The sequence below is a fragment of the Balaenoptera physalus genome, assembly GCF_965194825.1.
Source record: "Balaenoptera physalus genome assembly, chromosome: 6".
Classification (NCBI taxonomy): Eukaryota; Metazoa; Chordata; class Mammalia; order Artiodactyla; family Balaenopteridae; genus Balaenoptera; species Balaenoptera physalus.
In genome coordinates, this window is record NC_138885.1 from 353,710 (window position 1) to 380,728 (window position 27,019).

Consider the following 27,019-nt stretch of genomic DNA (forward strand, 5'->3'; position numbering starts at 1 on the left):
AAAAGATAAATACTGTATGATTCCACTCACATGAGATACTTAGTGGTCAAAATTATAGAGACAATGTAGAATGGTGGTTGCCAGAGAGTAGAGGGAGGGGGAATGGGAGTTACTGTCTGATGGATGTAGAACTTCAGCTTTATAAGATGAGTTATGGAGAGGGACAGTGGTGATGGTTGCACAATGTATTTAATACCACTGAACCATACGCTTTAAAATAATCAAGATGGTAAATATTATGTGTACTTTATTTACCACAATGAAAAAAAAAAACAAAACCATCATCAGATGCCCTGTAATCCATCATTCCCCAGGTTCTTATCCCTATATTTATTTCCTGTTTATCCCCTAATCTAGTCCCAATCACCCATCCCTTGCAGGCGTCCCAAACTTCGCTGTGACTTTACAATGTTTGGTCCTAACCCACGCGGAGACGCTGGTCCTTCCAGAGCGAGACGGAGCGGACCAGGCCACCGGTGTGGAAGGAAGCTCAGCCCCGCCCCCGAGCGTCCCACCCCTTCGTCTCCGCCCTCGGGGCCCCGCCCCCAGAGCCAGGCAGGCGTGCCTTGCGCCCCGGCCCAGTCCCCGTCCCCAAGGGTCCCGCCCTTTTGTCTCCCTCCCGGGGCCCCGCCCCCAGAGCCGGGCCAGCGTGCTTTGCGTCCCGGCCCCGCCCCCAAGAGTCCCGCCCTTTTGCCTCCGCTCCCGGGGCCCCGCCCCCAGAGCTGGGCCGGCGTGCTTTGCGTCCCGGCCCCGCCCCCAAGAGTCCATCTCTTTTGCCTCCGCCCTCGGAGCCCCGACCCCAGAGCTGGCCGGTGCGCACGTGCTCGGCGTCCCGGGCTGCGGCGGAGGCGGAGGTGAGCGCGCGGAGCGGGCCGGGCCGACGTGCGGCTGCGGGCGGGCTCCCTCGGAGGTGTGTTCCAGCCGCGGGGCGTAGCCTAGGGGTTGGGCGTGGAGCGAGGGTCCTGCGGCCCCTTCTCGCCCGGCCGCCCGCAGGATGGGCGGCACCACCCCCCAGGCCTCCGTGGAGCGCGCGGCCTTGGCGCTGGTGGTCCTGGGGGCGTTGGGACCTTCGCCTGGCCCCTTTCTTTCCCGGCCTCAGTTTCCTCGTTGGCGAAAAGGCCCAAGTGATGTGACTCCTCTGCTGCCCCCTTGTTTGCAGCAATTAGTTTGCTAATTAAACATTTCTCGGACAGGAGGACAGTAAGCTTCAGCCAAAGTTAAATAATTGTGAATTTTTACTGAAATATTTTCGGATGAAATAATAGGATGCCCCGAATGTGTTTCAAAATAAACCAGTTGGAGGGGAGTATGTGTGGGATTAGAGGCAAAGCAAGACCGGCTATGACTTGATACATTGAAGTTGGTTTATGATATACTATTTTGTCCACCTTTCTGTGTGTTTGTAATTTATCATCAAAAATACTCTATAGTGAAAAATCTGCTGTGGACGCCTGTGTTCAAATACTGGGCCTGTATTAGTCTGCTAGGGCTGCAGTGACGAGAACTGGGTGAGAGACGTGTCTTTCAAGGTGTCAGCAGGGCTCGTTTCCTCTGAGGCCTCTCCCACTGGCTTGTAGACGGTCACCTTCTGGCTCGTGTCCTCATGGTCCTTCCTCTGCGTCTGTGTCCTAGTGTCCTGTTCTCATGAGGGCACCAGTTATATTGGATTAGGGCCCATCCCAATGACCTAGTTTTAACTTAATTGCCTCTTTAAAGATCCTATGTCTAAATACAGTCACATTCTGAGGTCCTGGGGGTTAGGGCTTCAGCATATGAATTTGGAGGGACACAATTCCGCCCACAGCACGGCCCCTTTACTAGTTTGGGATTTTGACCAATTAGCCTGTCTGTGCCTCGGTGTTCCCTGCTTTAAAAGAGGGACGATAGTAATAATGAGTCACAGAGGTGTAAGGAGCCGGTCATTAAATAATGTCTGCAGAGCTCTCAGAAGTGTGTCGAGCATGTAGCAAGTACTGAGTGAGCGGAACGTGCTTCATGTGTCAGTCAGTGACCGTGCTCGGTAGGGGTGGGTGGTGGAGTGAGGGGTTGGTTGCTTGGTGCTGTGCCTAGCCAAGGGCATCAAAGTTGTAATCACAGCCATTCCCTCAAGGGTGTCTGCTCCTTGCCGGGCACCGATTGTTGCGTGTGTGTTCACTGAGAGCACAGACACCCTCTGGTGGGCCGCTGTCACATGCCCATCTGACCCGTGGTGAAGGCGATGCAGACAGAGCTGGAGCCTGTGCTCTGACTACCGTGCGTGCGTATGGCTTCAGTTAAAGAGGATGTGGCCCTGGGGGTGTTCAGTCTGCAGGCAGACCAGGGGAGCTGTTGGCTCACTTCTCTTTCTCTTGGCCCAGGTTTACAGAGGTGGCAGCCCTCATGGCAGGTCCCCTATGGCGGGCCACAGCCTTTGTGCAGAGACACAGGACGGCCCTGTTGGTGGGTTCCTGTGCAGGCCTGCTTGGGGCTCAGCTCTCGTACCACCTCTTCCCGGATCCTGTGGTCCCGTGGCTGTACCAGTACTGGCCTCAGGGTGAGCCAGCCCCCCTGTCCCCAGAGCTGCAGAGCCTGTTCCAGGAGGTGCAGCAGGACATCGGGGTCCCCTCGGGCCACCGCTTCGAGGCCTTCACCACCTTCACCTTCCAGCCTGTGAGCGCCGGCTTCCCGAGACTCCCTGCTGGGGCCGTGGTGGGCATCCCCGCCAGCTTCCTGGGTGGCCCAGTGACCAACGCTGACCGGCCCGTGGTCGTCCACGGGCAGCGAGTGGACTGGCAGAGCCCAGCGGGCGCCCGGCTGAGAGATGCCCTGACCCTGTCCCACGACGCCCAGAAGTTCGCCTTGGCCAGGGAGGTGGTGTACCTGGAGAGCGGGGCGGCCACCCTGCAGGCCCTGCCGGCCCCCGCCTGCCTGGTGGGCACCTGGGCGCTGGGCGTGGGGGCCAAGCACGCCCTGGGGCTCTACGGAGGCCCCATGAACTTGCGGGCCGCCTTCAACTTGGTGGCGGCAGTGGCGGGCTTCGTGGCCTATGCCTTGACCACGGACTCTCTCACTCACGCCCTGGAAGCCTGGCTGGACCGCCGCACGGCCTCGCTGTCAGCAGCCTATGCCCGGGGCGGGGTGGAGTTCTACGAGAAGGTTCTGTCGGGCAACCTGGCCCTGCGCGGCCTCCTGGGCCGGCCCGGGGAGAAGCTGTACACGCCCAGCGGGAACGTGGTTCCCAGACACTGGTTCCGCATCAAACACCTGCCCTACACGGCCCGCCGGGACTCGGTGCTGCAGGCGTGGAGGGCGGCGCTCGGCCCCGGCAGCCCCTGAGGGCCTCGTGGCAGGGGCGGTTCCAGCTGGAGCAGGTACCACCCCGCCCTGGACTAGGGGGGAGGGGGAGGGGTGGGGGGCGGGGGGCGCTCCTGGGCCCTCTGCGCCCGCAGCCTGGTGTCAGCAGACCCACCGGCTGCGGAGCTCAGCAGCCCAGATTGTCCTCCAGCCGCCGCTTTTGAGCTCAGTGACCTCGGACACGTCCCTTTATGAATCTGAGCCTTGGTTTCCTGCACTGTAAAAGGGGGGTGATGTGGACTCCCCGGCGGGGTTGCGTGGGGGCCATTACGGAAGGGCCTGCGGGTGTGCCATAGACAAACGGAAGGCTGTCTTCTGGCTTTTTCCAGACGGCGTTGCGGGTCAGGCCGCACGTCACCGCCAGAGGTGTTTGCAGGAGGCCACGGCCTCTCACGGCAGGAGTCACCCCGTAGTTTGCCTGGTGGTCACATCCCGACCTCCTCCCCCTGTGGTAGAGATTAAAGGCTCTGAGAGGCCAAGATGAGGAGCCGCTGCGGGCCCAGGGCTGGGAGACGGAGCTCGCGGTGGGGCTGTGAGGGACGCGTACCCAGCGCAGGCGGCAGCTCGAAGAGGGCCGGGCGCCCCGCAGGCCTGGTGGTCGGGGCCCCAGGAGAGCCCCTGGGCCGGACGGGGAGAGAAGGTGTTGCTGGAGCCCGGCGAGACCTCCTGGTAGGAGCTCTGGCCGAGGGAGGGGAAGGAACAGGCCTGCCAAGCCGAGGCTATGGACGCCAGCGCACACAGCGGGCTTGGGGAGGAGAGGGCGGTGAGGGGAGATGGGGGGCGGCGAGCTTGGCTCGCCGGGCGGTGAGGAGAGCGGAGCGGGGCAGATGGGCAGTGGGCCAGGCCTGGGGTCCCACTCGGGACCCAGCGGGGGCTGCGGCCTTGCCCGCTTGTCTGCCTCTAGCCCTCTGGTGGTGGATAAAGCAGACCCTACTTTTTTTTTTTTTAACATCTTTATTGGAGTATAATTGCTTTACAATGGTGTGTTAGTTTCTGCTTTATAACAAAGTGAATCAGTTATACATACACATATGTCCCCATATCTCTTCCCTCTTGCGTCTCCCTCCCTCCCACCCTCCCTATCCCACCCCTCTAGGTGGTCACAAAGCACCGAGCTGATCTCCCTGTGCTGTGCAGCTGCTTCCCACTAGCTATCTGTTTTACATTTGGTAGTGTGTATATGTCCATGCCACTCTCTCACTTTGTCATAGCTTACCCTTCCCCCTCCCCATATCCTCAAGTCCATTCTCTAGTAGGTCTGCGTCTTTATTCCTGTCCTGCCCCTAGGTTCATATCCTTTTTTTTTTCTTTTTTAGATTCCATATATATGTGTTAGCATACGGTATTTGTTTTTCTCTTTCTGACTTACTTCACTCTGTATGACAGACTCTAGGTCCATCCACCTCACTACAAAATAACTCAATTTCGTTTCTTTTTATGGCTGAGTAACATTCCATTGTATATATGTGCCACATCTTCTTTATCCGTTCATCTGTCAGTGGACACTTAGGTTGCTTCCATGTCCTGGCTATTGTAAATAGAGCTGCAGTGAACATTGTGGTACATGACTCTTTGTGAATTATGGTTTTCTCAGGGTATATGCCCAGTAGTGGGATTGCTGGGTCGTATGGTAGTTCTATTTTTAGTTTTTTAAGGAACCTCCATGCTGTTCTCCACAGTGGCTGTATCAACTTACATTCCCACCAACAGTGCAAGAGGGTTCCCTTTTCTCCACACCCTCTCCAGCATTTATTGTTTGTAGATTTTTTGATGATGGCCATTCTGACTGCAGACCCCACTTTTGATCCTTGGGCAGGAGACCCCAGCAGGAAAGGTGAGGAGGGTTGTGATGAGCAAGCCAGGCTCACTTGGTCATTTATGTGTTCTTTTTTTTCTTTTTAATATTTATTTATTTATTTGGTTGCACCGGGTCTTAGTTGTGGGAGGTGGTCTCCTTAGTTGCAGCACGTGGGCTCCTTAGTTGTGGCACACAAACTCTTAGTTGCAGCATGCATGTGGGATCTAGTTCCCTGACCAGGGATCGAACCCTGGCCCCCTGCATTGGGAACGCGGAGCCCCATCCACTGTGCCACCAGGGAAGTCCCTCGTGTGCTTTTTTAAAAAATTTATTTTATTGAAGTATAGTTGATTTACAATGTTGTGTTAATTTCTGCTGTACAGCAAAGTGACTCAGTTATACGTATATACATTCTTTTTTTATATTCTTTTCCATGATGGCTTATCACAGGATATTGAATATAGTTCCCTGTGCTCTACAGTAGGACCTTGTTTATCCATCCTATATGTTTAATAGTTTACATCTGCTAATCCCAAACTCCCAGCCCCTCCCCCTTGGCAACCACAAGTCTTTTCTCTATGTCTGTATGTTTCTGTTTTGTAAATAAGTTCACTTGTATCATTTTTTTAGACTCCACATATAAGTGATATCATATGGTATTTGTCTTTCTCTGTCTGACTTACTTCACTTAGTATGATATTCTCTAGGTCCATCCATGTTGCTGCAAATGGCATTATTTCATTCTTTTTTGTGGCTGAGTGGTATTCCATTGTATACATGGACCACATCTTCTTTGTCCATTCCTCTGTCCATGGACATTTAGGTTTCTTCCATGTCTTGGTTACGGTGAATAGTGCTGCTGTGAATATTGGGGTGCATGTAATCTTTTCAAATCAGAATTTTCTCAGGGTATATGCCCGGGAGTGGGATTGCTGGGTCATATGGTGACTCTTATTTTTAGTTTTTTGAGGAACCTCCATACTGTTCTCCACAGTGGCTGCACCAATTTACATTCCCACCAATAGTGTAGGAGGGTTCCCTTTTCTCCACACTCTCTCCAGCATTTGTTATTTGTAGACTTTTTAATGATGGCCATTCTGACCAGCATGAGGTGATACCTCATTGTAGTTTTGATTTGCATTTCTCTAATAACGAACCACGATGGGCATCTTTTCAAACCATTCATGTATTCTTTTTGTTGGTGGTTATGTTTTCCCTGGAAGAGTTGAATAATTCAGGCCTGGTGCCAGTGTAACTCGGGACAAAGGGATTAAACCACATCCAGGAAGGGCACAAAGCCAGCCCGGGAGGCCCACTCGGAGACCGGCGGTCCCTGCAGAAGACTGTGGATGGAGAGAGCAGGCAGGGGTGGCCTGATTCCTGCTGGGTCCTTGACCGTGGTCTGGGCTCAGCACTCTGGCCCCATTCTGGGTGAGCTGGGGGTCCCCACCCTGGGCCCCGGCAGATGGGTTTCTGAGGGCAGAGCACCCGCTCTCCCAGGGCCCCGGGCGGCACGGGGCCCCACCTGGCTGCTCTCAGTAACGCAGGAGCCGGGAGGCCGGCATTCATGCTGCTCCGTCCAGGTGGGAGGGTAAGGGGCCCCAGCATGGGTGGGGCTGGGAGGCGACCCCCTGAGACGGCCTCTTAGTTGGCTCCGTCTACCCCGAGTCACCAACTTTGTGTCCACTCCGGGGCTGTTCCCAGACCTCACACGCTTCCCGCAGCCCAGCCCCAAACCTGGGCTGGCCGCGAGCCCCGACTCCCCGCATCCCCCATCCCCGCATCCCCGCATCCCTGCCATCCGGCTCAGGCCCGTCCACTCCCAGGCAGAGCTCCCCCGCCGCAGCCCTGGCAGGCAGCTGTTGCTGAGAACTTGCTCTGGGCTGGACCTCCCCCCACCCACCCCTCCATCCCACCTCGTGTCTAAACCAGGGCCCGGCCTCGTGATGTCCCTGCCCAGCGGCTGTCGGCTCCATCCCTGCCTTCCCCAAGCGGTTCCTCACGTGGGCTTCCTGGCCATTCTCCCCACCTCTCCCAGCTCTTAGAAGCTCAGGTCTGACTGGCTTCTCTCCTGCTTAAAACCCTTTGCAGGCATCCCTTTGTTTTCGGCCAAAGCCGAGCCTCCAAGCCTGGGCCCCGCTCTGTGGAATCCGGCCCTACAAGCATGTGGGTTCCTCGACTGCCCTCCCCCTCCCCACATGGGCCTCCGTCTGGACCCTCTCTGCTGGCCTGCCCTGTGCTGGATTTTTAGGTGCTCTCTCTGCAGGAACCCTCAGGGACCGAGCCCACCGCGCCCTGCACCTCTTCCTAGCCTCTGCTGCCAACGGTAATTAAGTAATTAAGGGGGCGTGGCTGAGCATCTCCTCTGCTGAAATGTACTGTCTGCAAGGGCAGCGTTGTGTGTCCCGTTGACAGCTCTGGACTGAGGCTCTCCACGTTTTTGAATAAATGAACAAGGCTCCTAAGCTCCGACACACACGGGCCCGGCTCCTTAGGGTCTCTGAGCAATTAGAGTACGGCTGGCTGGATGCCCCGGGCAAGGCCATTATGAATCCTGTGACCCTGTCCTAAAGAGGCTTTAGGGGAGGCTGACCCCCCCAAATTCTGTGATATTTTGTGCCCCTACAAGCAGTTCAGGGTTGATCCCAGAAAGGCTTTGCAGCTGGGCCAGGTGGCAGGAAGTTACCCTGTAAACGCTGCCCTGCATGTTTCCTTCTCAGATGCCTGCTGCGGACCGTAGTCACCACTGCTCTGCGTGGGGCCCCAGAGAACGCTGTTCTAGTGTGCTACGTCCCACACACGTTCATGGTTCTCAGAGCTACATCAGCACGCAGGCACTCCCCCCTTCCCCCGACACGGTCAGAATACGGGGAAGGGAGTCCCAGGGTCCCGGTGCTGGCACTGGCCCTGCCCCTGCCTGACCCTAGCAGGCTCCACTGCCTCTGTCCCCACCAGCCAGTGTCCACGATACAGGGCCGCGTGCAGCACGCCTGGAGCTGGGCGCATGCATGTGGGCTCCTGGTCTCCACGTGTGCACGTGTCAGAGGCTAGGTCCCAGATGGGTGCGTGGTCCTCACCCCGTGAGACCTCCTGCCTGCTGCATCCCCGGAGCCATGTTTATGGGGCCTTTATTGGGCACCAGACACTGTGCTAGGTTCTTAGAGGTATTTTTTTTAATTTACGCCCAAATTGGAACACTGTGCTAGGTTCTTAGAGGTATTTTTTTAAATTTACGCCCAAGTTGGTAACATCCTTTTGATTTTGCAGGCAAGCAAATAGCACAGAAAGGTGAAGAAATTTGCCCCAAATCTCAAAGCTTTGTAAGTAGCAGAACCAGGATTTGAAGCTGGCAGTCTGGCCCCAGATCCCTTTCTCAAAGCCCTGGACTTACACTGTCCTGTTGACCCTGAGGGCTCCATGGTGCAGACTTGTACTGTGGCCTCTCTAGCCTTTCTCCCCATGCCACTGAGAGGTGACTTTGCAGCCTCCCCTCTTTTATCAGGAAAAAATGGTCCCGAGCCGAGCCTTCTGGAACTTCCAGGGGAGACCCTTCCAGCTAGCTGAAGAGGGGGCTGCCCAGTCCGTCATGCTTAGGGCTGTGGTGGGGATGGGGCGGAGGGGAGGGCTGTTACAGAGCCTTAGGAGGCCCCAGCTGAGGAACAGGGGTGCTTAGGAGGTAGAGAACACGGGTGCTGCAGCCAGGGTGGGCTCGAGTCCTGGTCCTGCCGCTTTCGCTGAGTGACCCCGAGCAAGGGACTTCACACCTCTGGTCCTGAGTTTCCTGTCTGTACAATGTGGACATTAATGTGTATCGTGCAGCATTCTTCTGACAAGGAAAGTAAAATAAAACTTGCAAAATGTGAATCCCAGACAAGGTTTACAGTAAGCTTTAAAAGAAGATTGGTTCCTAAATGTTAGTGCTTTTAAGCGGTCCAGGTAGCAGGGTGTTCAGGTCTTGCAGTTGTGCCCAAATACCAGCAGTTTCCTGTGGCTGGAACCCTCCCAGGGAGCCCTCACCACCTCACACAGGGCTCCACTTCAAGCTCTCAGAGCCCCGGTGGGGGCAGGTCCCTACCTTGCCCTCAGCTGATGCCTTTTGGGAAATTACTCAGCAGCAGCTGAGAGCAAAGGACCCAAGGGGCCCTGGGGAGACAGCGAACTGGAGAAGAGGGCATTAAAATAGGAGATAGTGGGGTTTCTTTAATTGAAGTCCAGTTCATTTACAATGTTGTCTTAATTTGCGCTGTACAGCAAAGTGATTCCCTTTTTTATATATATACATTCTTTTTCATGTTCTTTTCCACTGTGGTTTATCACAGGATATTGAGTATAGTTCCCTGTGCTCTGCAGTAGGACCTTGTTGTTATCCATTCTCTGTGTAATAGTTTGCATCTGCTAACCCCAAACCCCCAGTCCAAGCTTCCCCCACCCCCTCCCCCTTGGCAAACACAAGTCTGTTCTCTATGTCTGTGAGTCTGTTTCTGTTTCATAGATAAGTTCATTTGTATCATAGTTTAGATTCCACATATAAGTGATATCATATTTGTCTTTCTCTGTCTGACTTACTGCACTTAGTATGAGAATCTCTAGGTCCATCCAGGTAGCTGCAAATGGCATTATTTCATTCTTTTTTATGGCTGAGTGGTATTCCATTGTATACATGCACCACATCTTCTTTATAAAATGGGAGATGGTCTTTTACACCTACTGTGCAGGTAATGTTTAAATCCTAGAACTTTCTGGATGAGTGAGGGTGTGGTAAAGTCGGTACAGCGTGTGCCCCTGGGGACACTGTAGGAAGCAGCGTGCAGGGTGGCCCCCAGTGGTCTCTGCTCCTGCTGTTCTCAGCCTGTGTCATCCTTTCCTCTTGCTCCTCTTGGTTCAAAACAACAGATAAGGCAAGTGTGATTATGTTACAAAAGACTGTGGCTTCCGTCTTACTAGCAGACTGTTATCTTCTCAGATACGTGCTTTGATGAAGCGTCTTGCCGTGCTGGACAGGCCCACGTGGCACGGAAGTAAGGGCGGCCTCTGACCCACAGCTGGCGGAGCAGTGAGGCCCTCAGTCCAGCAGCCCACAGGGAGCTGAATCCTGACAACAGCCGTGTGAGCTTGGAAGAAAATCCCTCCCCAGTCAGGTCTCAGATGAGACCCCAGCCTTGGCCGGCGCCTTCACTGCAGCCCGTGACACCCCGAAGCAGAGGACACAGCTAAGTTATGCCTGGATCCCCAACCCACAGAAGTACTGAGACGGTCTGGTGGGTTATATTAAGCCTTCGTTTTATGGTAATGTTTCATGCACAGTAGGTAACTGATGCACATGGTTAATTGACATGCTATGTTTAGGAAGCAATTTAGCAAAAGTTGACACGGCCACATGGGTAACTTCAAACCTAGAAATTCATTCTAGAGCCATCGTCCAGCAGAGACTAAATCAGATATGCCCAAAGATGTGCATAAGAGCACTACCTATAATATAAAAAAAATAGGGATAATGGAAATACTGAAAAATAATGACTTAGGAAACTTTGGTATATTCATTTGTTGAATATTGTTCAGTCACTAAAAAGCATAGGTATGAAGACTATGGTAGAAACATGTAGAAATAGTCTAAATATCAAATGTTCTTAAAAATATGAAGTACAACATGCAAGAGGATTGCAATAATGTAAATATGGTAAGACCTGGAAGGAAATTCGCAAAATTTCTGAAATTCAAAACTTCATAAGAGAAAGTAATTCTGTAATGGTGGAATTTTGAATGACTTTATTCATCAGTATATATATAAGGACTTACCCCTATAGATGTATTAATATAAATGTGTATGAAGGCTCCCCCAGAGGCGTCCAAGGACCCACCGCCTCTCTCTGCATCAAGGTGACAGATCCTGGCATCACTGCTTTTGGCCTATATCCTTGGGGTGTGGCCAAGCTTCTGCCTGTCAGTTACCATGGCGATCAGGAAATGTGCTGCTGAGATCTGCTGTGGGAGCAGAATTGACTGACAGTCCCAGCTGCTGTTTCTCTAGATCCACCACCACGCTTTCACTGAGGCCGTGCCTCTCGCGGGCTGCTTTCAGGCAGGGGTTGATCCTGGTGCAGTACTCACGCAAGCCCATTCTGATGAACTGTGGGACTCCTCCAGTGGTGGGCTGTGGCTCAAGGACACCCCAGTGGCCTGGGCAGATCTTTCTTAGAACTGCTCTGAGGTCTGAGACCCTTCTACCCAGGCCTCCTTCCTTCCCCACCTCCTTCACAGCTGTCAGCCCTGCTTTGTGGTTTGCCGGCTCTCCCCACAATTCTGTTCCCCCCAACTCTGTCCTCACAGGCATGTCCCCCAGCACACCTCTTACTCAGGTAATCCCGTCTCGGTGTCTCTTTCCCAGAGGGTCTGAACTAACAGTTAACCCCTCCCTCAGTTGGGTGCTCTGTGAGGCCCGGGGGGCGCACCCTGCCCTGTCTGCCCCTGGGTTCGCAGACCTGCAGAAGTAAACCCGCAGTGACAACACGGTGCAGTGAAGGTTAGTGTGGAAGCACAGGGGAGGGTGCCTAACTCAGCCTGGGCTGGAAGTGGCCAGAAAGGACTCCCCAGAGGAGGGGCCCCTGTTGCTGAAACCCTCAGTGTGAGTCGAAAGAACCCAATGCTGATAGTAAATATTAAATATGTATGTAACACGGATGTGCCAAACCCTTTACGTGTGTTCACGTAATCCCTGCAACAGTCCTCTTCTCCCCATTTTACAGATGGGGAGATCCAGGCATAGACAGGTGAAGCGGTTTTCCTCCAGCCAGTGCTAGACTTGGGGTCCGAGCCCAGGTGGTCTGGCCCTAGAGGTTGTGCTCTTAGCCACTGGACCATGTTAGCCAGAGACAGGCTATGGGAATAGCTTGTACAAAAGCTAGAAACGAGACAGTTTGTGTGGTTTTTGTGTCAGCCAGGGCCCAACTGGGAGACTGAAAGCCCACAGTAATTTGAACAGGAAAGCTTAATATGAAGAATTATTATTGTTGACAGTGGGTTGAGGGGCCCAGGCAGGAGCAGAGAGACCAGTTTGGGGGGAGGGGGCACTGTGATACCAGAGGAGACATGAGGCTGCCCTGAACTTGGCAGTGGAGATGGAAAAAGGCAAGACTCAGACTACATTCAAGAGGCAGTATGGGTGAAATTCGGTGATAGACTGGGTCTGGAGGTGTGGCAGAGGAAGGTCAGAGGTCAAGGGTCAGGAATGTCTCCTGGGTTCCCGGTTGATAGCTGGGTGACTGGGGTCTGCCCTTCCTTCTCTCTGCTGCAGAGCTCACAAACACTGGATCCCATTCTCTTCCTGTCTCCTGGACATCCCTCCTTCCTTATTGATTATGCCTCCTTGGAAATGCAGTTTTGTTGTTAATGATGATGGTGATGATGATGGTGGTGATGATGATGGTGATGATGGTGGTGATGATGGTGGTGGTGACGATGATGGTGACGGTGATGGTGGTGACGGTGATGGTGGTGATGATGATGGTGATGATGATGATGGTGGTGATGATGATGGTGATGATGATGGAGATGATGATGGTGGTGATGATGATGATGATGATGGAGATGATGGTGGTGATGATGGTGATGATGATGATGGAGATGATGATGGTGGTGATGATGGTGATGGTGGTGGTGATGATGGTGATGATGATGGTGGTGATGATGATGGTGATGGTGGTGGTGATGATGGTGGTGATGATGATGGTGATGATGGTGGTGATGATGGTAATGATGATGGTGGTGATGATGATGGTGATGGTGGTGGTGATAATGGTGGTGATGATGATGGTGATGATGATGGTGATATGATGGTGATGGTGATGATAGTGATGATGATGGTGATGGTGATTGAAGCCTTTCAATGCACTGGGAGCTTGAGAGTTCCCAGATTGAGGCAGCACCCACAGATTGTTCAGAGCAAAGGCCAATGGGGGTGAGTAGCTGTGCCCACAGGCTTGATCCTGCCGATCCAGCAGGCCTGGGGGACACAAGCTTATCTTTTGCAGCTCCTGGGGCCACCTGGACTCAAAACCATCCTGACTCTGGGCTTCTTCCAGTCCCACCCCCGTAGAGCCTTTGTTCCCCAGAGGGCCCTCTACAAGTCAGAGGTAAACTGCATCAGTGGATCGACTCATGCTGTCACCCACCTGCACATACCCCTCCCCTGACCTGCTGCAGAGACAGTTGCCCCTGCTGGGCACTGCCGGCCTTGTCAAGGGCTGGAGGGCGCTCAGCTGGGGCCAGAGCCTGAGTGGAGGGAGGGAGGGGCCGGGCATCCACACACTGCACAGACAGCAATGTCATTGCTTTATAGTCAGACCCTCTGTACTGATAGACTTTACTGCTGTCACCAAACAAGACCAACCCGAGTCTGATACCTTGACACTGACCCCTTGACCGGCTAGTTCAACACAGACATTTCCAGCGTGACTGTAATTATGCTCTCACGCAGCACAATCCGGTGGACGCTCTGTATCTGCTTTCTGGCTTGGTTTTCCAAGCGCTCAAATCAGTATCAGTTTTAAATTTTCCCTAACATTATCCACACGTGGAACCTAGGCCTTTTCCCCAACAGAGGGTCTCCCTCACTTTCCTGGGGCGCTGAGCTTGCGTGCCCTGAGCTGGTCCCCTTCAGAGCTGAGCACACCGCCTGGAGGCCCCTTCTGGTTTCCACTGCTTGTGCGCAGCCCTGCGGCCTGAAATAAGTATGTCTTTGTCGATGCGCTTAGGTAAGAAAACACGGGAATCAGGGTCCTGGGAGACGGGGGTCGACTGGGGGGCCCTCGGCCAGGGGCTGACTCTGCAGGTGCATCTCCAGGAAGCCTTTGGCCTCGGGACCAGCCCAGAACCTGGTTGTGCAGCTCACTACCCCAGGCACATTACTTACCTTCTCTGTACCTCGGTTTCCCGTCTGTAAATGGGAATAATGGCAACGCCCACCTCCTGGAGTTGTTTTAAGAGGTTAATAAGTTGATACTTGTAGAGCGCTTCGAACAGTGCCTGGCACAGAGTTAAAGCTGAGGAAGTGGAGGGTAACTTGTATTCCCCGAGACGCGGTTTCCGCGTGGCGCCTTTGGAAACGTCTCCGGTGGTTGTGATGGGGGTCGGGCTGGCAGTACTGCCCTGCACGGTGCTTTCACCCGCCGGCAGAGCCTCATTCATGTGTCTGACGCCTCCACCAGCCCCGGGCCTCTCGAGGGGCAGCCACCGGGCCACCCCAACCTTTATTCCCAGGACCTGACACCGTCTTCGGGGTTCAGGAAGTGTCGGCCGAATCCAGGACTGAGTCGTGACTGGCGGGAAGGCCTGCGACAGACGGGCAGACAGACCCCAGTGGTGCTGGCCTGTGAGGGTCGGCTCAGCCCGCGTTTCTCAGGGGTGCACGGGGGAGAGGCTGCTGAGCAAGGCGTCTAAACCCCAGTCTTGTCCCCTCTGGATAAGGCACCTCCAAAGCGGCCCCAGTGCCTTCTGACGCGGCTGCCAGCGGCAGCTGGAGGCTTCCTCGGCATCAGCCCGCAGGTCTGGACCGCTGACTGCCCTGTGCGGGCCCCTGCGGAGGAAGCTTGTCGACGCCCCGGGCGGCAGAGGGGCACATCTCAGAGCCCCAGTGGGAATCACGCCGCAGCTGCCCCCCCCCCGCCCCTCCTGCAGACCCAGTGCTTCCCCGCCTCCAGCTCCTGTGCAGCCCGCTTTGGATCTGGGCCCTAAGGCTCTCCCGCAGGCCAAGTGAGTGTCGGCAGCCATCTGCTGCCTAAGCCTGCGGGCTTGCGTACACGCGAACAGATTTTGCTTTGCCTCCTGATAAGGTCTTCAGTTGAGCCAAGGTATCAGAGGCTACGTTAACCTTAGGAAGGCAGGGGAAGGGCGGAGGCAAGGAGCCCAGGGACAGCTGAGGCAGCCCGGCAGGCAGGAGGCCTGTGAGAGCACGAGGCCCACGGCCCCCCGCCCCTGCCTGGGCTGACGCTGGGCCAGCCCCCCGCAAAGCTGGCAGAGCCCCCTGGCTTCCCCAGGGCCTGGCGGGGAGTCGTCCCCTAGGCCTGCCCTGTCCAGTCCCCCGTGGAGCTCCCTCCGCAGACCAGTATCACCCCCGCACGTAGGAAGCAGCCGCTCCACTCCGGCTGTTTCCTCACATTATCTACTTAAATGACCGCAACCCCTTAAAGAGATGCAGGATTATGCCCCTGGTCCGGTTGGGAAGCAGCGGCTCAGAGAAGCTAGGTAACTTGCCCATGGACACACAGCTGTTGCTGGTGCGGCCACGACGGGCGCCCCGGAGCCCTGACGTGATGCCTGTGCTGTTGCCTCTGTCAAGGCTGCAGCCTCACCGGGGAAGCAGGGATCACCCTGGGTTTCCACAGCTGGGACAGCAGCACCCTTTTGTGAAGCAGCAAAGCCTCCTGCAGACCCCAGGGAGCCCAACCCCTCCTGGGACATCCGTGGTGAACAGATTTGGAGCGGTAGCACGGGGGGCACCCAGGAGCCCCGACTGGAGCATGTCAGTCGCTGGGTCACTGCTGTGTCCTCTGGGGACATGACGCTGGCCTGAGGTCTCCCTTTGAAACCACCAGTCCCCCTGAAACCGGGTTCCCCTGCCGAGCTTGTGAGCGATCTCTCAGTCCCGGACCTCATTCCCTTGCTCGTCTCCTCTGACCTCAATCCTGTGCTCACTGAACACCGAGCAGCCAGAGTCAGATGAGGGCAGTTGCTGTTGTCTGCAGTGTGATAACATCGTTAGTGAACTCAAATTGCTGGCGTAGACCTCACCGCTGATGGACACACGCAGGGTGTCTCCAGCACAAGATGAGCTCACACACCCGTCACTGCTGGGAGTGGGTTGTGCTGTGTGCATTTGTGTAACGCTGTGGCCAAGGTGCTGTCCCCACCTGCTCCCTCCCCCTTTGAGGGCGGCTGTGAGCCATGAGGGGTCGCTTCCCTGGGAAAGCATCTGACAGCCAGGGGTCTCCATCCCCCCTTTACCCAACCCGTGTGGCTTTACAGCCCAGATTTGGGGGTTACCTCTTACCCCTGAATTAGGTCCTCCTTCCTGCCGCTAGACCACACGGAAGAGCCCGACTGCAAGAGTCACACTCTCTCGGCTTAGACAGGTCACGTCACTGGGGGTGTGAGGGGCTCATGAGTAGGAGGTGAGGCTTCTGCTGACGGGAAGCAGCCCTGCAAATCCTGCAAATTCTTGCCGCTCGGACCCTCACAGCCTGGTGTCAGCCGATGCCGCAGAGCCTTTCTGAAAACAAACGTCGAGAAATGATTGTGCAAGACAGAGCCACTAGAAATGCCTCGTTTATGGGTGTGTGAGAAGGTCTTTGTGTCTTTCTTCTTTTTTTCCTATTGGAAGAGCGTAAGCTCAACTAAGGTGACAGCCCTGGAATGCGAACAGAACCGGCCGGGTCCCCCCCACCCCCCGCCCTTCACACCCGGCTCTGAAACGCTGAAAGCAGACTTCAGGGGCTGTCTTCCTGCTCGCGGTTCGAGCACCACCCCCGCCCCGTTCCCATGGCAGCCTGGCACGTCCCACCGCACTCTTCACACCGCACCCCGTCTGGTCCCTTGTCAGTCTGTCCCAACTGGGCTGTGAACACCCGGCGCCTGGCGGGCGGGGCGCGCCTCCTGCCTCTCGGCCACCTGGCTGAGCACCTGGCAGGCTCTAGGTGGGAGCGGGGGTGGGCGAGAGCGGAGAGGCCGGAGGAAGCCCCACGAGCGGAGGACCCCCTGGGGCCTGAGGGCCACCGCACCCCAAAGCATTTACTGATCACCCCCGGGTACCGTCGCAGTGCGTGGCTCTGGGGAAGAGTCCAGGTTCGTAAGATGCGGTCATCAGCTTACAAACACTTTCACGTGTTTTGAACTTCACACACTCATGCGTGAGTTGTACACAGTCAGCCTGTTTACCCGAGAAGAGAGTGGTTCTGCAGGGTTCACATGAGGTGTAACAGAAGGGGCAGTGGCCTTGGGCCACGCAGCCTGTTTTGAGTCCCCAGCCAGCCTCGGACCTGGCGGCGCTTCATCGCCCTGGTTTATGGGGGTGGGAGCTCTGCCACCGCACCCTTCTCACGGTGCCCCAGGCTGGCCCGGGACCTGGGACCGCAGGACTTGCCAGACGAGACGTGCACGGGCGCCCTGAGCCTGAGGGCTGGCTCAGGCCTGCACCACCTCACCCCCAGGTCCACAGAGCACCCCCCAGGGCCCAGCCGAGGAGGCAGGCAGCGAGTAAGTGCAGGAGCCGGGCAGCCTGGATGGGGCGTGTCTGGAAATCCCAGGGCCCAGAGGCGAGATCTGACCCGAGGGGCTGTGCCCTGGGAGCTGGGGCTGGGTGGACAGCGGCCGAGTTCGTTGCTGAGAGCCCTGTATGTCCCAGGACTGACCCGGGGAACCGTCAGTTGCCAGTATTGTCACCCGCCTCACGGTGACCACAGGGGCAGCCCGACCCTCCATCCATCAGCACACAGTTCTCGATCCCTGACTATGCACCAGGCTGTGTTCTAGGCCTGCAACCATGGCGATGGAGAAACATCCCTGCCTTTATATTCCCGTGAGGGGCACGGACAGTAAACAAGGAATAAGTCATCGTGGAGCACGTGAGACAACACTCAGGGCTGCTGTGGGACAAGGAGGCAGAGATGCTGGCTCGGGGGACAAGAGTGGCCGAGAGAGGCCCACACGGAGGAGGGGACCTTGGGGCAGAGCTGAACGGAGTGAGGGAGCCAAGTGGACACGGTGGGTGGGGGGGCATCCCCGGCAGAGGGAAGGGCAGGGGCCAAGGCCCTGGGGCAGGAGCGAGCCTGGCACATCTGGGGTAGCAGCAGGGGCAGGAGATGACACAAGAGCCGAGGGGAAAGGGGAGCTCAGCCTCCCCGGGGCGCCTTCGTTTCTCTTCACTCTGCGGTTGGAATCAGCTGTCTCTGTGGCCAGGGAAGCAGCCTGCCTGGACAAAACTCACGGTTGCCTGTGGCCTGAAGTGGCCACCTGCAGGCTGGTGCTGAGCGCCCGGCCCACCTTGGGGACATCCAAAGACGCGGCCCCCAGGGGTGCCCGTCTCACCCAGCTTGCCCTTGAACGGAACTGCCGCAAACCAGGGAGACCAGAGGTTTGGAGGGATGGAGGGCTTCTGCCCCTGCTCTGTCCGCCGCCTGCCTTGGTCACCCAGCTCCATGTAACCCCGGGCTGTCTTCCTCACCTGCAGGCGTTCCTCTGCAGCCTTCAGGCCTGCTCTCCGTCCCCTGTCTGTGCGCTGCAGCCCCTCCCCTTCCTGCCAGCCTGGGGGCTCCTCTGCGGGCGGCCTCCCGGTCTCTCTCCTTCTCCTGAGGTGCCCGTTTCATCCCCTTGTACGCAAGCACCCGGCGTTGCTGCCGCTGCAGGAGACAATCTCTAGAAATTCTGGTTGAACAGCAGGGAAAAGAAGCTGGCTGTTGGCTCGCTGGTTCTGGTGACCGGACCTCAGGGTGGACGCAACCAGGAGATGGGGACACAGGCCATGGAAGGAGGGTGGGGACAGGAGGGGGCCGTGCAGGAGTCTGAGGGCTTCCGAGGTGACGCATCCCTGAGTCTGCAGTTCCCTTGTGCTGGGCTGGGAGCCTGGGGGTCCCGCGGCGCTGGCCGAGGCATCCCCAGACACTCAAACCAGGCTTGTCCACCTGGCGGGCATGCACGTCTGCATCTGCCAGCAAGTAGCCTGTGGCCCCTGGTCATCTGTGCTCACTTATCCTCGCAGCAACACACAATGCGGAAATTCTGATCTTTGCTTTGCAGGTGAGGAAACGAGACTTCTCGGAGGTTACATGCCGGCCCACGTCACACCCGCCGTGGAGCCACGGCTCTTGGGGCAACGTCAGCTGCAAAGACCAGAATTTCTTCTGGCTCCCCTCCCGGACTCAGTGTGATCTTGGCTGGCCTCGGCCTGCAGCGGCTTGAAGCAGGGTTTCGGTTCACGGCCAGAGATTGAGGTCGGGTCGTGGAGGTGAGAGCACCGAATCCAAGCCGCTGGGCCAGTGGTCAGTGACGAGGGCCTGGCCCTTCGGCTTTGCAGAAAAGAATTGCCACAACGGCGGAAAGTAGAGAAACAGAGTGTTTATTAGAAAAGAGTACAGTACGTGTGGATAGACACACAGATGGGCTCAGAGAGAGAGTCGCGCCCTCGTGGTGGTTGGAATCACTTTTATGGGGCATTTCTTCTGGGTTTCCTCTGGCCAGTCATCTCGCTCTGCCTGCCTCCGTGTCCGTATTTGTTTATCTCGGGGCCCTGCCCTGTGCGTGCACATGTCTCAGCCAAGGTGGATTCCACGCAGAGGCCTATGGGGAGTTGCCGTCATCTACTGTGGGGCGGTGCCCCTCCCTTTTTGACCTCCAAGGAGCTTCCTAGCCAGGAATGTCTCCTTGACTTCCAGAATGAGAAATATGTGGTCTCTTATCTTCTCTCGGGGCAGGGCCCAGCCTCCTCTCTCGATTGTCCTGCTTTTCTCATCTTGGAGTATCGGTCCACAGGGAACGAATCTCCAATTGCTTACCCTGGGGGGGCCCGTTTACCTCCTGCCTCAAGTGGTCAGACCTGGCTCCACGCGAGACTGAAGCACATGTTCAAGGTCTCACCGAACGTAGGGCCCCAGGTCCTGGTAGATCTCTCTCCCTGTGCTTTTCTCTCTGCCGCTCACCATCTCGGTCTCTCTCTTTCATGAGTGGATTCACTCCTTGTTCTTCCTGGTCGTCTGAAGATGGCTCCTGACAGCAGGCATGGCCCCCGCAGCTCAGAGCTCTAAGAGGGCAAGTCCCCTCTGCAGCCCCGACCCCCACAGGAGGGGTGAGGACGGGCAAGGCCAGCCCGAGGGCAGGGACGCGGGGGGCAGGCCTTAGGAAACAGAGAGGCTTTCTCTTCCACCCCCTCCTTTACTCTCCTTCCGTTCTTCTCCCCATTTAGCCACTGTGCCCCGGCCCTCTGGAAAGACAGCCAGATATACAGAGCAGAAAGCAGAATAAAAGCAGTCGCTTCCTCCCAGACCGTTAGGGGAAGAGAGTCACTGGGAGCGGACGAAAGATCTGGGAGGAAACCACCAGGGAGTGAGAGCTGATTCCCTGCGGGAGGAACTGGAGCGGAGGTGAGAGGCGGACCTTGGGCCCTGGGGTGTGGCAGGACCAGGTCGGGCGGTGGGATGTGAGAGCAGAGTGGACCTGGCCCTCATCAACCTGCGAGGCACTGGGTGTGGGGAGGGAAGAAGTTGAGAAGAGCTGAGCTTTTTCTTTTCCTTAGCTGTCCTTTCAGAAAACCGGGTGCCCCTGTGAAGTGATGGAGCCACAGACGGATTCCCGGGAATCCAGAGGCAACCAGGGAAGGAGTCCGCTAGCGGGAACGTGGGCCCTCGCGGTGGGGACTCCCTGGGTGCTGCCTGCAAGGACAGATGACTGCGAGGCGGCCTGGTGGCCGCACACCACCTGTCTTGGCTTCATGAGCACTCCCTCTTCCCTCTACCCGCCTCGAGGACGTAACCCCAAGGAGAGGACAGACAGAAACCCTGAAATGATTGAAATCAAATTACTACAAATACTTGGTGAAACTGGAGTTCAAAAACAGGGCAAAATAAATTTACTTTTCTTGACCTGGGTCAGAGGCAAGCAAAAACACTACAGGGAAAAGGGGCATAGATTACACTGGGGTGTTGGGGGTATGTGGTCATGGAAGGCTTCCTGGAGGTGGTGAGGCTGGATCAAAAATTGAAGGTTCTTAGGACTTGAAGAACCTGGTGGTGCAGTGGTTAAGACTCACGCTCCCAATGCAGGGGGCCAGGGTTCAATCCCTGCTGAGGGAACTGGATCCCACGTGCATGCCGCAACTAAGAGTTCGCATGCCACAACTAAGGAGCCAGTGAGCCGCAACTAAGACCCGGTACAACCAAATAAATTAATTAATTAGTATTTAAAACATTTTGAAGGTTCTTGATATGTATGCACATTTACATTTCCACCAGTGTCCAAGAGATCCTGCTCTAATCAAGACAGTTCCCTACCCCAGGGATGTGAATCCAAGCATCCCTCAGGTGCTCAGAGCCCTGTGGGAGCGCTTCAGGGGGCTAGTTCCAGAGCCCGCGCTCATGCCAGGGACTGTGTTCAAGGTGGCTGGTGCTTGGCGCCTGCAGGACCCGCGCTGGCAATGTTTCTCGCAGACGCCTGGCTGGCCGGCAGGGGGCGCAAGCTCGCCACAGCCCGGGGCCCAGGAGCCCCCGGGAGCAGCCGGGTGGGTGGAAGCCGGGATGCCGAGTCTCCTGGCATTTAATAGTCTTCGAGGGCCCAACCCCGGGCATCCCCCCGCCCTCCCCCAGCCCTGAATCCAGCCCTGCGTTTTCTGAAGAACGGTTCCTTCAGGGGCCGCCCAAGCCGCCTCCTGACTCGGCTAAGAAAGGTACGAGGTGATGGCCCAGAGTGGTTTCCAGGGATCCCGGGATGGCTGGGGAGTGTTCTCACCTGGGCTCTCCAAGCCTGCAGACTGTGGAGAGACCTCCATGAACTGAGTCACTTAACATGGCAGGTGTAGAAAAATAATTACGGGCAAAGATGCTGGTTGTAGTAATTGAGCAGAGACCAATCTAAGTATCCTCTAATATTACTACTGCTGCTGCTACTACTACTAATAAATCATAGACCGACCAAATGATGAAATACTTCTTAGCCATTGAGAACCCTGTCTTCCATGGAAGCAACCTAAGTGTCCATCGACAGATGAATGGACAAAGATGTTGTTCATATGTACAATGGAATATTAGCCATAAAAAGGAATGAAATAATGCCATTTGCAGCAACATGGATGGAGCTAGAGATTATCATACTAAGTGAAGTAAGTCAGACAGAGAAAGACAAATACCATATGATATCACTTATATATGGAATCTAAAATATGACACAAATGAACTTATTTAAGAAACAGAGGGCTTCGCTGGTTGTGCAGTGGTTAAGAACCCGCCTGCCAATGCAGGGGACACGGGTTCAATCCCTGGTCCGGGAAGATCCCACATGCCACGGAGCAACTAAGCCCGCGAGCCACAACTACTGAGCCCATGCACCACAACTACTGAGCCCGTGTGCCTAGAACCCATGCTTCGCAACAAGAGAAGCCACTGCAATGAGAAGCCTGCTCGCCGCAACTAGAGAAAGCCCACGCGCAGCAACGAAGACCCAACGGAGCCAAAAATAAATAAATTAAATAAATAAATTTATTTTAAAAATAAACAGACTCAGACATAGAAAACAAACTTATGATTACCAAAGGGGAAAGGGGGTGGGGGAGGGATAAATTAGGAGTTTGAGATTAGCTGATACAAACTACTATATATAAAATAAACACCACGGTCCTACTGTATAGCACAGGGAACTATATAAAATATCCTGTGATAAACCATAATGGAAAAGAATATGAAAAAGAATATATATATATATCTTAATCACTTTGCTGCACTCCTGAAACTAACACATTGTAAATCAACTATACTTTAAGAACACTGTCTTCGAGAAATCTCTAATGACATAGGATAATGCTCATAATATCATGTGCTAATTCTCCATGTGTCTTTCCAGAATCCGTTTCTGCTCTGCCCTGCACCCTAGCACACTGCTTCATCCCAGTTCCCTTTGCTTCTGGCTGCAAGTCGGACACACCAGAGGGAGGCGTGGGAGGAGAGAGGCCGGCCATCGTCTTCTCCACTCTCTCCAGGGCTACAGCTCCCGCTGGGCAGCCCCTCCACGTCTGCACCCTCTCTGGACTCCGATACCTCCATTTTCTTCTCTTGCCCTTTTGGCCCTGAGGGTGGTAAGAGCTCCCTGCTCTGGACAGCTCCTGGGTGCCTCAGCATCCTCCGCTGGTGCCCGTAAACTTGTCCACGTCTCTGCAAGTCGTCCTTCACTAAGCGGCTCTCCGTTTGGACCATCAGAGCGAATGCTTTTCCTGCCAGGGCTTTGAGTGACACACATGTTAAGTGAAGAGAGGAGAATACAAAGCTTTGTACAGGAAAAAAAGGCCTGGTGCTTCATCTGCATCATTTCACTGCACCCTCACAGCCATGCAGCAGAATGCAGTCAAAAGGGATGTTGACAGCAGATTCAAATTTAGAAAGCGTTTGAAGGAACATTCTAATCATGCCTTTATGGAAGGGAAGAAGTTGCTGACAAAAGAAAAGTGAAAAAGGCACACTAGATATTTATTCCATTTTTATTTATTTATTTTTTAAGTTTATTTATTTATTTGTTTATTTATTTATTTATGGCTGCATTGGGTCTTGGTTGCTGCGTGTGGGCTTTCTCTAGTTGTGGCAAGTGGGGGCTACTCTTCATTGCAGTGCACGGGTTTCTCATTGTGGTGGCTTATCTTGTTGTGGAGCACGGGCTCTAGGCACGCAGGCTTCAGTAGTTGTGGCACGCGGGCTCAGTAGTTGTGGCGCACAGGCTTAGTTGCTCTGCGGCATGTGGGATCTTCCTGGACCAGGGCTCGAACCCGTGTCCCCTGCATTGGCAGGCGGATTCTTAACCACTGCACCACCAGGGAAGTCCCTATTCCATTTTTAAACTGCCATAAGTTACTACTAGATTGTAACTTTTAATGCATAATATTTTAACTCTTTTAAGAATGAGCCTCTGAGAAGAGGAGGAGGAGGCCACGTGAGCTCAGATGACCTGATTTTTCCCATCACGAAATTCTAACCCCACTTAGAATGGGAGGGGCTGACTTAATTTCTTAGAATCCCAGCTCTACCGCTATGTGACGTTAGTTATGTAGCTCTGTGCAGTGATGATATAAACACCTGCCTCCAGGGTCACTGTGATGGTTGACGAGTCTGCTGTGAAGCGTCCGGCCCTGTGTCAGGTCGCGGTGGGGACTCGGCCACCTTGTCTGGAGTGGACTTGCTGCTGCAGCTGCGTGGTAAAGAAGAAATGGGGTGTGAGAGGCAACGCTTCGTGCCGTGACCTACGGCTGGCACATAGCGGTGGCCCCTAATAAGCGGTTGACAAGTCAGTGGTGAACAGATGGATGCTGTGCCCAGGTCTGCCCTCCCCAGGCTGGGTCCCAGCAACACGTGCAGCCGCCTCTGTTTCACAGAAGGGCCTTCATTCTCTAGGCCACTGTATTAGCTTTTATTGCCGCGTAAGGAATTTCCTCAGGCGGTGGCCTGGAACGTCACAGATTTATTATCTCGGACTTCTGGGCGCCGCCCAGCTGGGTCTGCTGCTCAGGGACTCGCAGGCTGTGATCGTGGTGCAGGCGGGGCTGCGTTCCCACCTGGACGCTTGACCAGGGCTGGTCTCAGAGCCTCGGCCCGAGCTGTCCACCGGCCTCAGTGCCTTGCAGACTCATTCTGGTTGCTGGCAGAACCCATCTGCATGGCTGTAGGACTAAGGTCCTTGTTCTCGTGCTGGCCGGCAGCGAGCGGTCCTCTCGGCTCCTGAGGATCCCACACGCCCACACGAGGGAAGCCGCCCACACTCCCTCGCCAAGTGGCCCTCTCAGCGCATGGCAGCTTCCTTCTGCAGAGTCAGCACGGAGGAATCTTTCTCTCACTCCAGCCTGCTCAGAGCTGTGACTGTGTGTGTGTGTGTGTGTGTGAGTCTGTGTGAGTCTGTGTGTGTAGTGTGCACACACACATGTTTGATCGCTTTGCCGTATAATGTAATTTATCAGAGGACTGACAGCCCATCACTTTTGCCATATCCTGTTGGTTAAAGGCAGGTCTCAGGTTCCGCCCGCACCCAGGGTGTGATTCACTGGGGCTCACCTTAGGGTGTGTGTGCCACACCTATCCCCTCAGAGTTCTGTTATCTGTTGGGTGATGAGCAAACGTATGTATTTTCCTTCCGCGTACACTGTTTGCATTTTCCCCAGGACGTTCAGGAAGTAATTTCCTATCCCCAGATAACGTGATAACATCGGGTATCCTGGCAGTGTTCGCGGCTGGTTTCCTTTGAGGCAGTGGAAGAGGTGGCCTCACTACCAGAAGCCTTTACACTCTTCAGGTTCACCACCCAGGTGGCCGTCCACTTGTCATATCAGTTCACCATTTACTGGCTTATATTCCTTGAGCATCTGCTGTGCGCTTAGCATTGTATGTAGAGATAATGCTAGTCTCTTCCTGGGGAGCTGACTTCTTTACTTCCTTCTTTTCCTTCTGCTGAGTAAAAGCATATTTCTTTGCTTTCAGTCAAGATACATGTTCAACCACAAATCACAGAAAGCCCAACAGTGACTTCAGTAAGTAAGGATTGATTTTAATCACCTAACAAGAAGCCCAGGACTAGGCAGTCCAGGGCTGGTGCAGCTGCTCAAAGACGTCATCCTTTTCCCAGACTCCTTGCTCCAGCATCTAACTTAGTCTTCAAGGTCACAAGAATGCTACCACAGCACCAGCCATTGCATCCATATTTCAAACAGGAAGAAGCAGGGAAGGCAAAGAGACTGGCCTTTTTATTCTAGAAGGATCACCCTTCCTCAGGACTTCCGCCTACATCACATAGACCAGAACTCGATCACATAGTCACTAGTAACTCTGAGAGAACTGGGGGGAGTGGATTTTGTAGCTGGGCACCTCGTCATCAGGAAAAAAATCAAGCAGGAAGATGGGAAATGGATTGGGGGTTGGTCACCTGCGGGACCACCGCGGGGCTTTGGGCCCGATCTCACAGCCTCCCAAAGCTCAGGAAATACATCTACGGTTTCCTGCAGTGACAGCGACTGAGCCTTTCTGGGTCCTCGTCGACAGGCTATGCTGACACAGGGGTGTTCTTGCTTTATTTGCCAGCAACAGTAGGTGTCTTAAAATGGAACTCATGGTCTTCTGGCCCAGGAGCCCTGCCTTCCAGAGCTCACTAGGGGCAGAAGAGGTCTTGTGCCAGCAATGCTAAGGGGAGAGGTCTCTTTTCCCTCTGCCCTGTGTCCCAAGGGTGACCCCTGCTGGTTTCGTTGTGATTGCAGCCTGAGCCTGGCTGAGAGACCCTGGCAGCAGAGTCGGGGTTGGGAGGAAGGGAAAAGCAGGGGTTTTCCTCTCCCTTTCGACCTTGGGTCCTGTCCCCACAGCAGCTGTAGCTCCACCGTGACTCCAGTGTCCCCAGAAGGCCTGCTGAGGTTTCCACTTTGCTAAGTGACCCCAACCCCTGAGCCCAGTGACACCACCTTTTTGTGTTGCTCTCCGGCCCAGGACTGGCAGCTGCTGGCACTGATCTTGGTTCTCTGTTGGCTTCCTAACCCTAACCCTAACTCTCCCATCCCCTGTGTGACCAATTCTTCGCCTCAAGTCCCACTGCTTTAAATATTCAAGTGGGTTTTGCCCGCTGGCTAGATCCCAACTCAGAGAAACAGTACAATAAACACCCAAACACCCATCACTTTGGTTTGACAATGATTGCCATTCCACGATACTTGTTTCTGGGGGGGAAAAAAATCCCAGCGCTCCTGATGTTGCTTAAATGAGTTCAGTATGTATCTCTCAAGAACAAGGACATTTTCTTACATAACAAGTATATTCAAACTGCTCCCCCCCGTGTTCACACATTAACACACCTAATAAAAGGAGCAAACGTTCCCTGTGCTCGTGCACTACCCAATCCGCAGTCAAATTCTCCCAGCTGCTCTGAAGGTGACTATTTTACAGTTGGTTTGTTTGAATTAGGGTTTAAACAAGACCCACGCGTTGCATTTGGTAGATGTGTTTCCCGAGTGTCTTTTAATCTGAGCTGTCACACACGCTCACGGTAGGGGGCACAGCCATACTGAGCCCCTGACTCAACCTGCGTGTGCCCCCGCCCCCCCCAGAGCCCCTTACACAGACTGCTTCCCCTCCCAGGACATCTCTGGATGCCACAGCTGCGTACTGAATTTTGCTCCCCTGC

General features: G+C 54.8%; 1 protein-coding gene across 7 annotated transcripts; it reads left to right on the top strand.

Annotated features, from left to right (window-relative positions):
• The first annotated feature begins 753 nt into the window (after positions 1-753).
• Positions 754-20,754, top strand: TMEM177 (transmembrane protein 177). 7 transcript variants are annotated; one of them, XM_082464749.1, is made up of 6 exons: positions 754-854; positions 2,358-3,350; positions 10,095-10,389; positions 18,917-19,124; positions 20,079-20,256; positions 20,421-20,754. In XM_082464749.1, the coding sequence occupies exon 2, from the start codon at positions 2,380-2,382 to the stop codon at positions 3,313-3,315; it is 936 nt and encodes a 311-aa protein (XP_082320875.1). In that variant the 5' UTR covers positions 754-854; positions 2,358-2,379; the 3' UTR covers positions 3,316-3,350; positions 10,095-10,389; positions 18,917-19,124; positions 20,079-20,256; positions 20,421-20,754. The 7 variants fall into 7 exon arrangements, with proteins under 7 accessions (XP_082320875.1, XP_082320873.1, XP_082320874.1 ...); XM_082464750.1 differs by having other exon boundaries at positions 808-910; positions 10,095-10,417; XM_082464747.1 differs by lacking the exon at positions 18,917-19,124 and having other exon boundaries at positions 10,095-10,417.
• Positions 20,755-27,019: the final 6,265 nt, after the last annotated feature.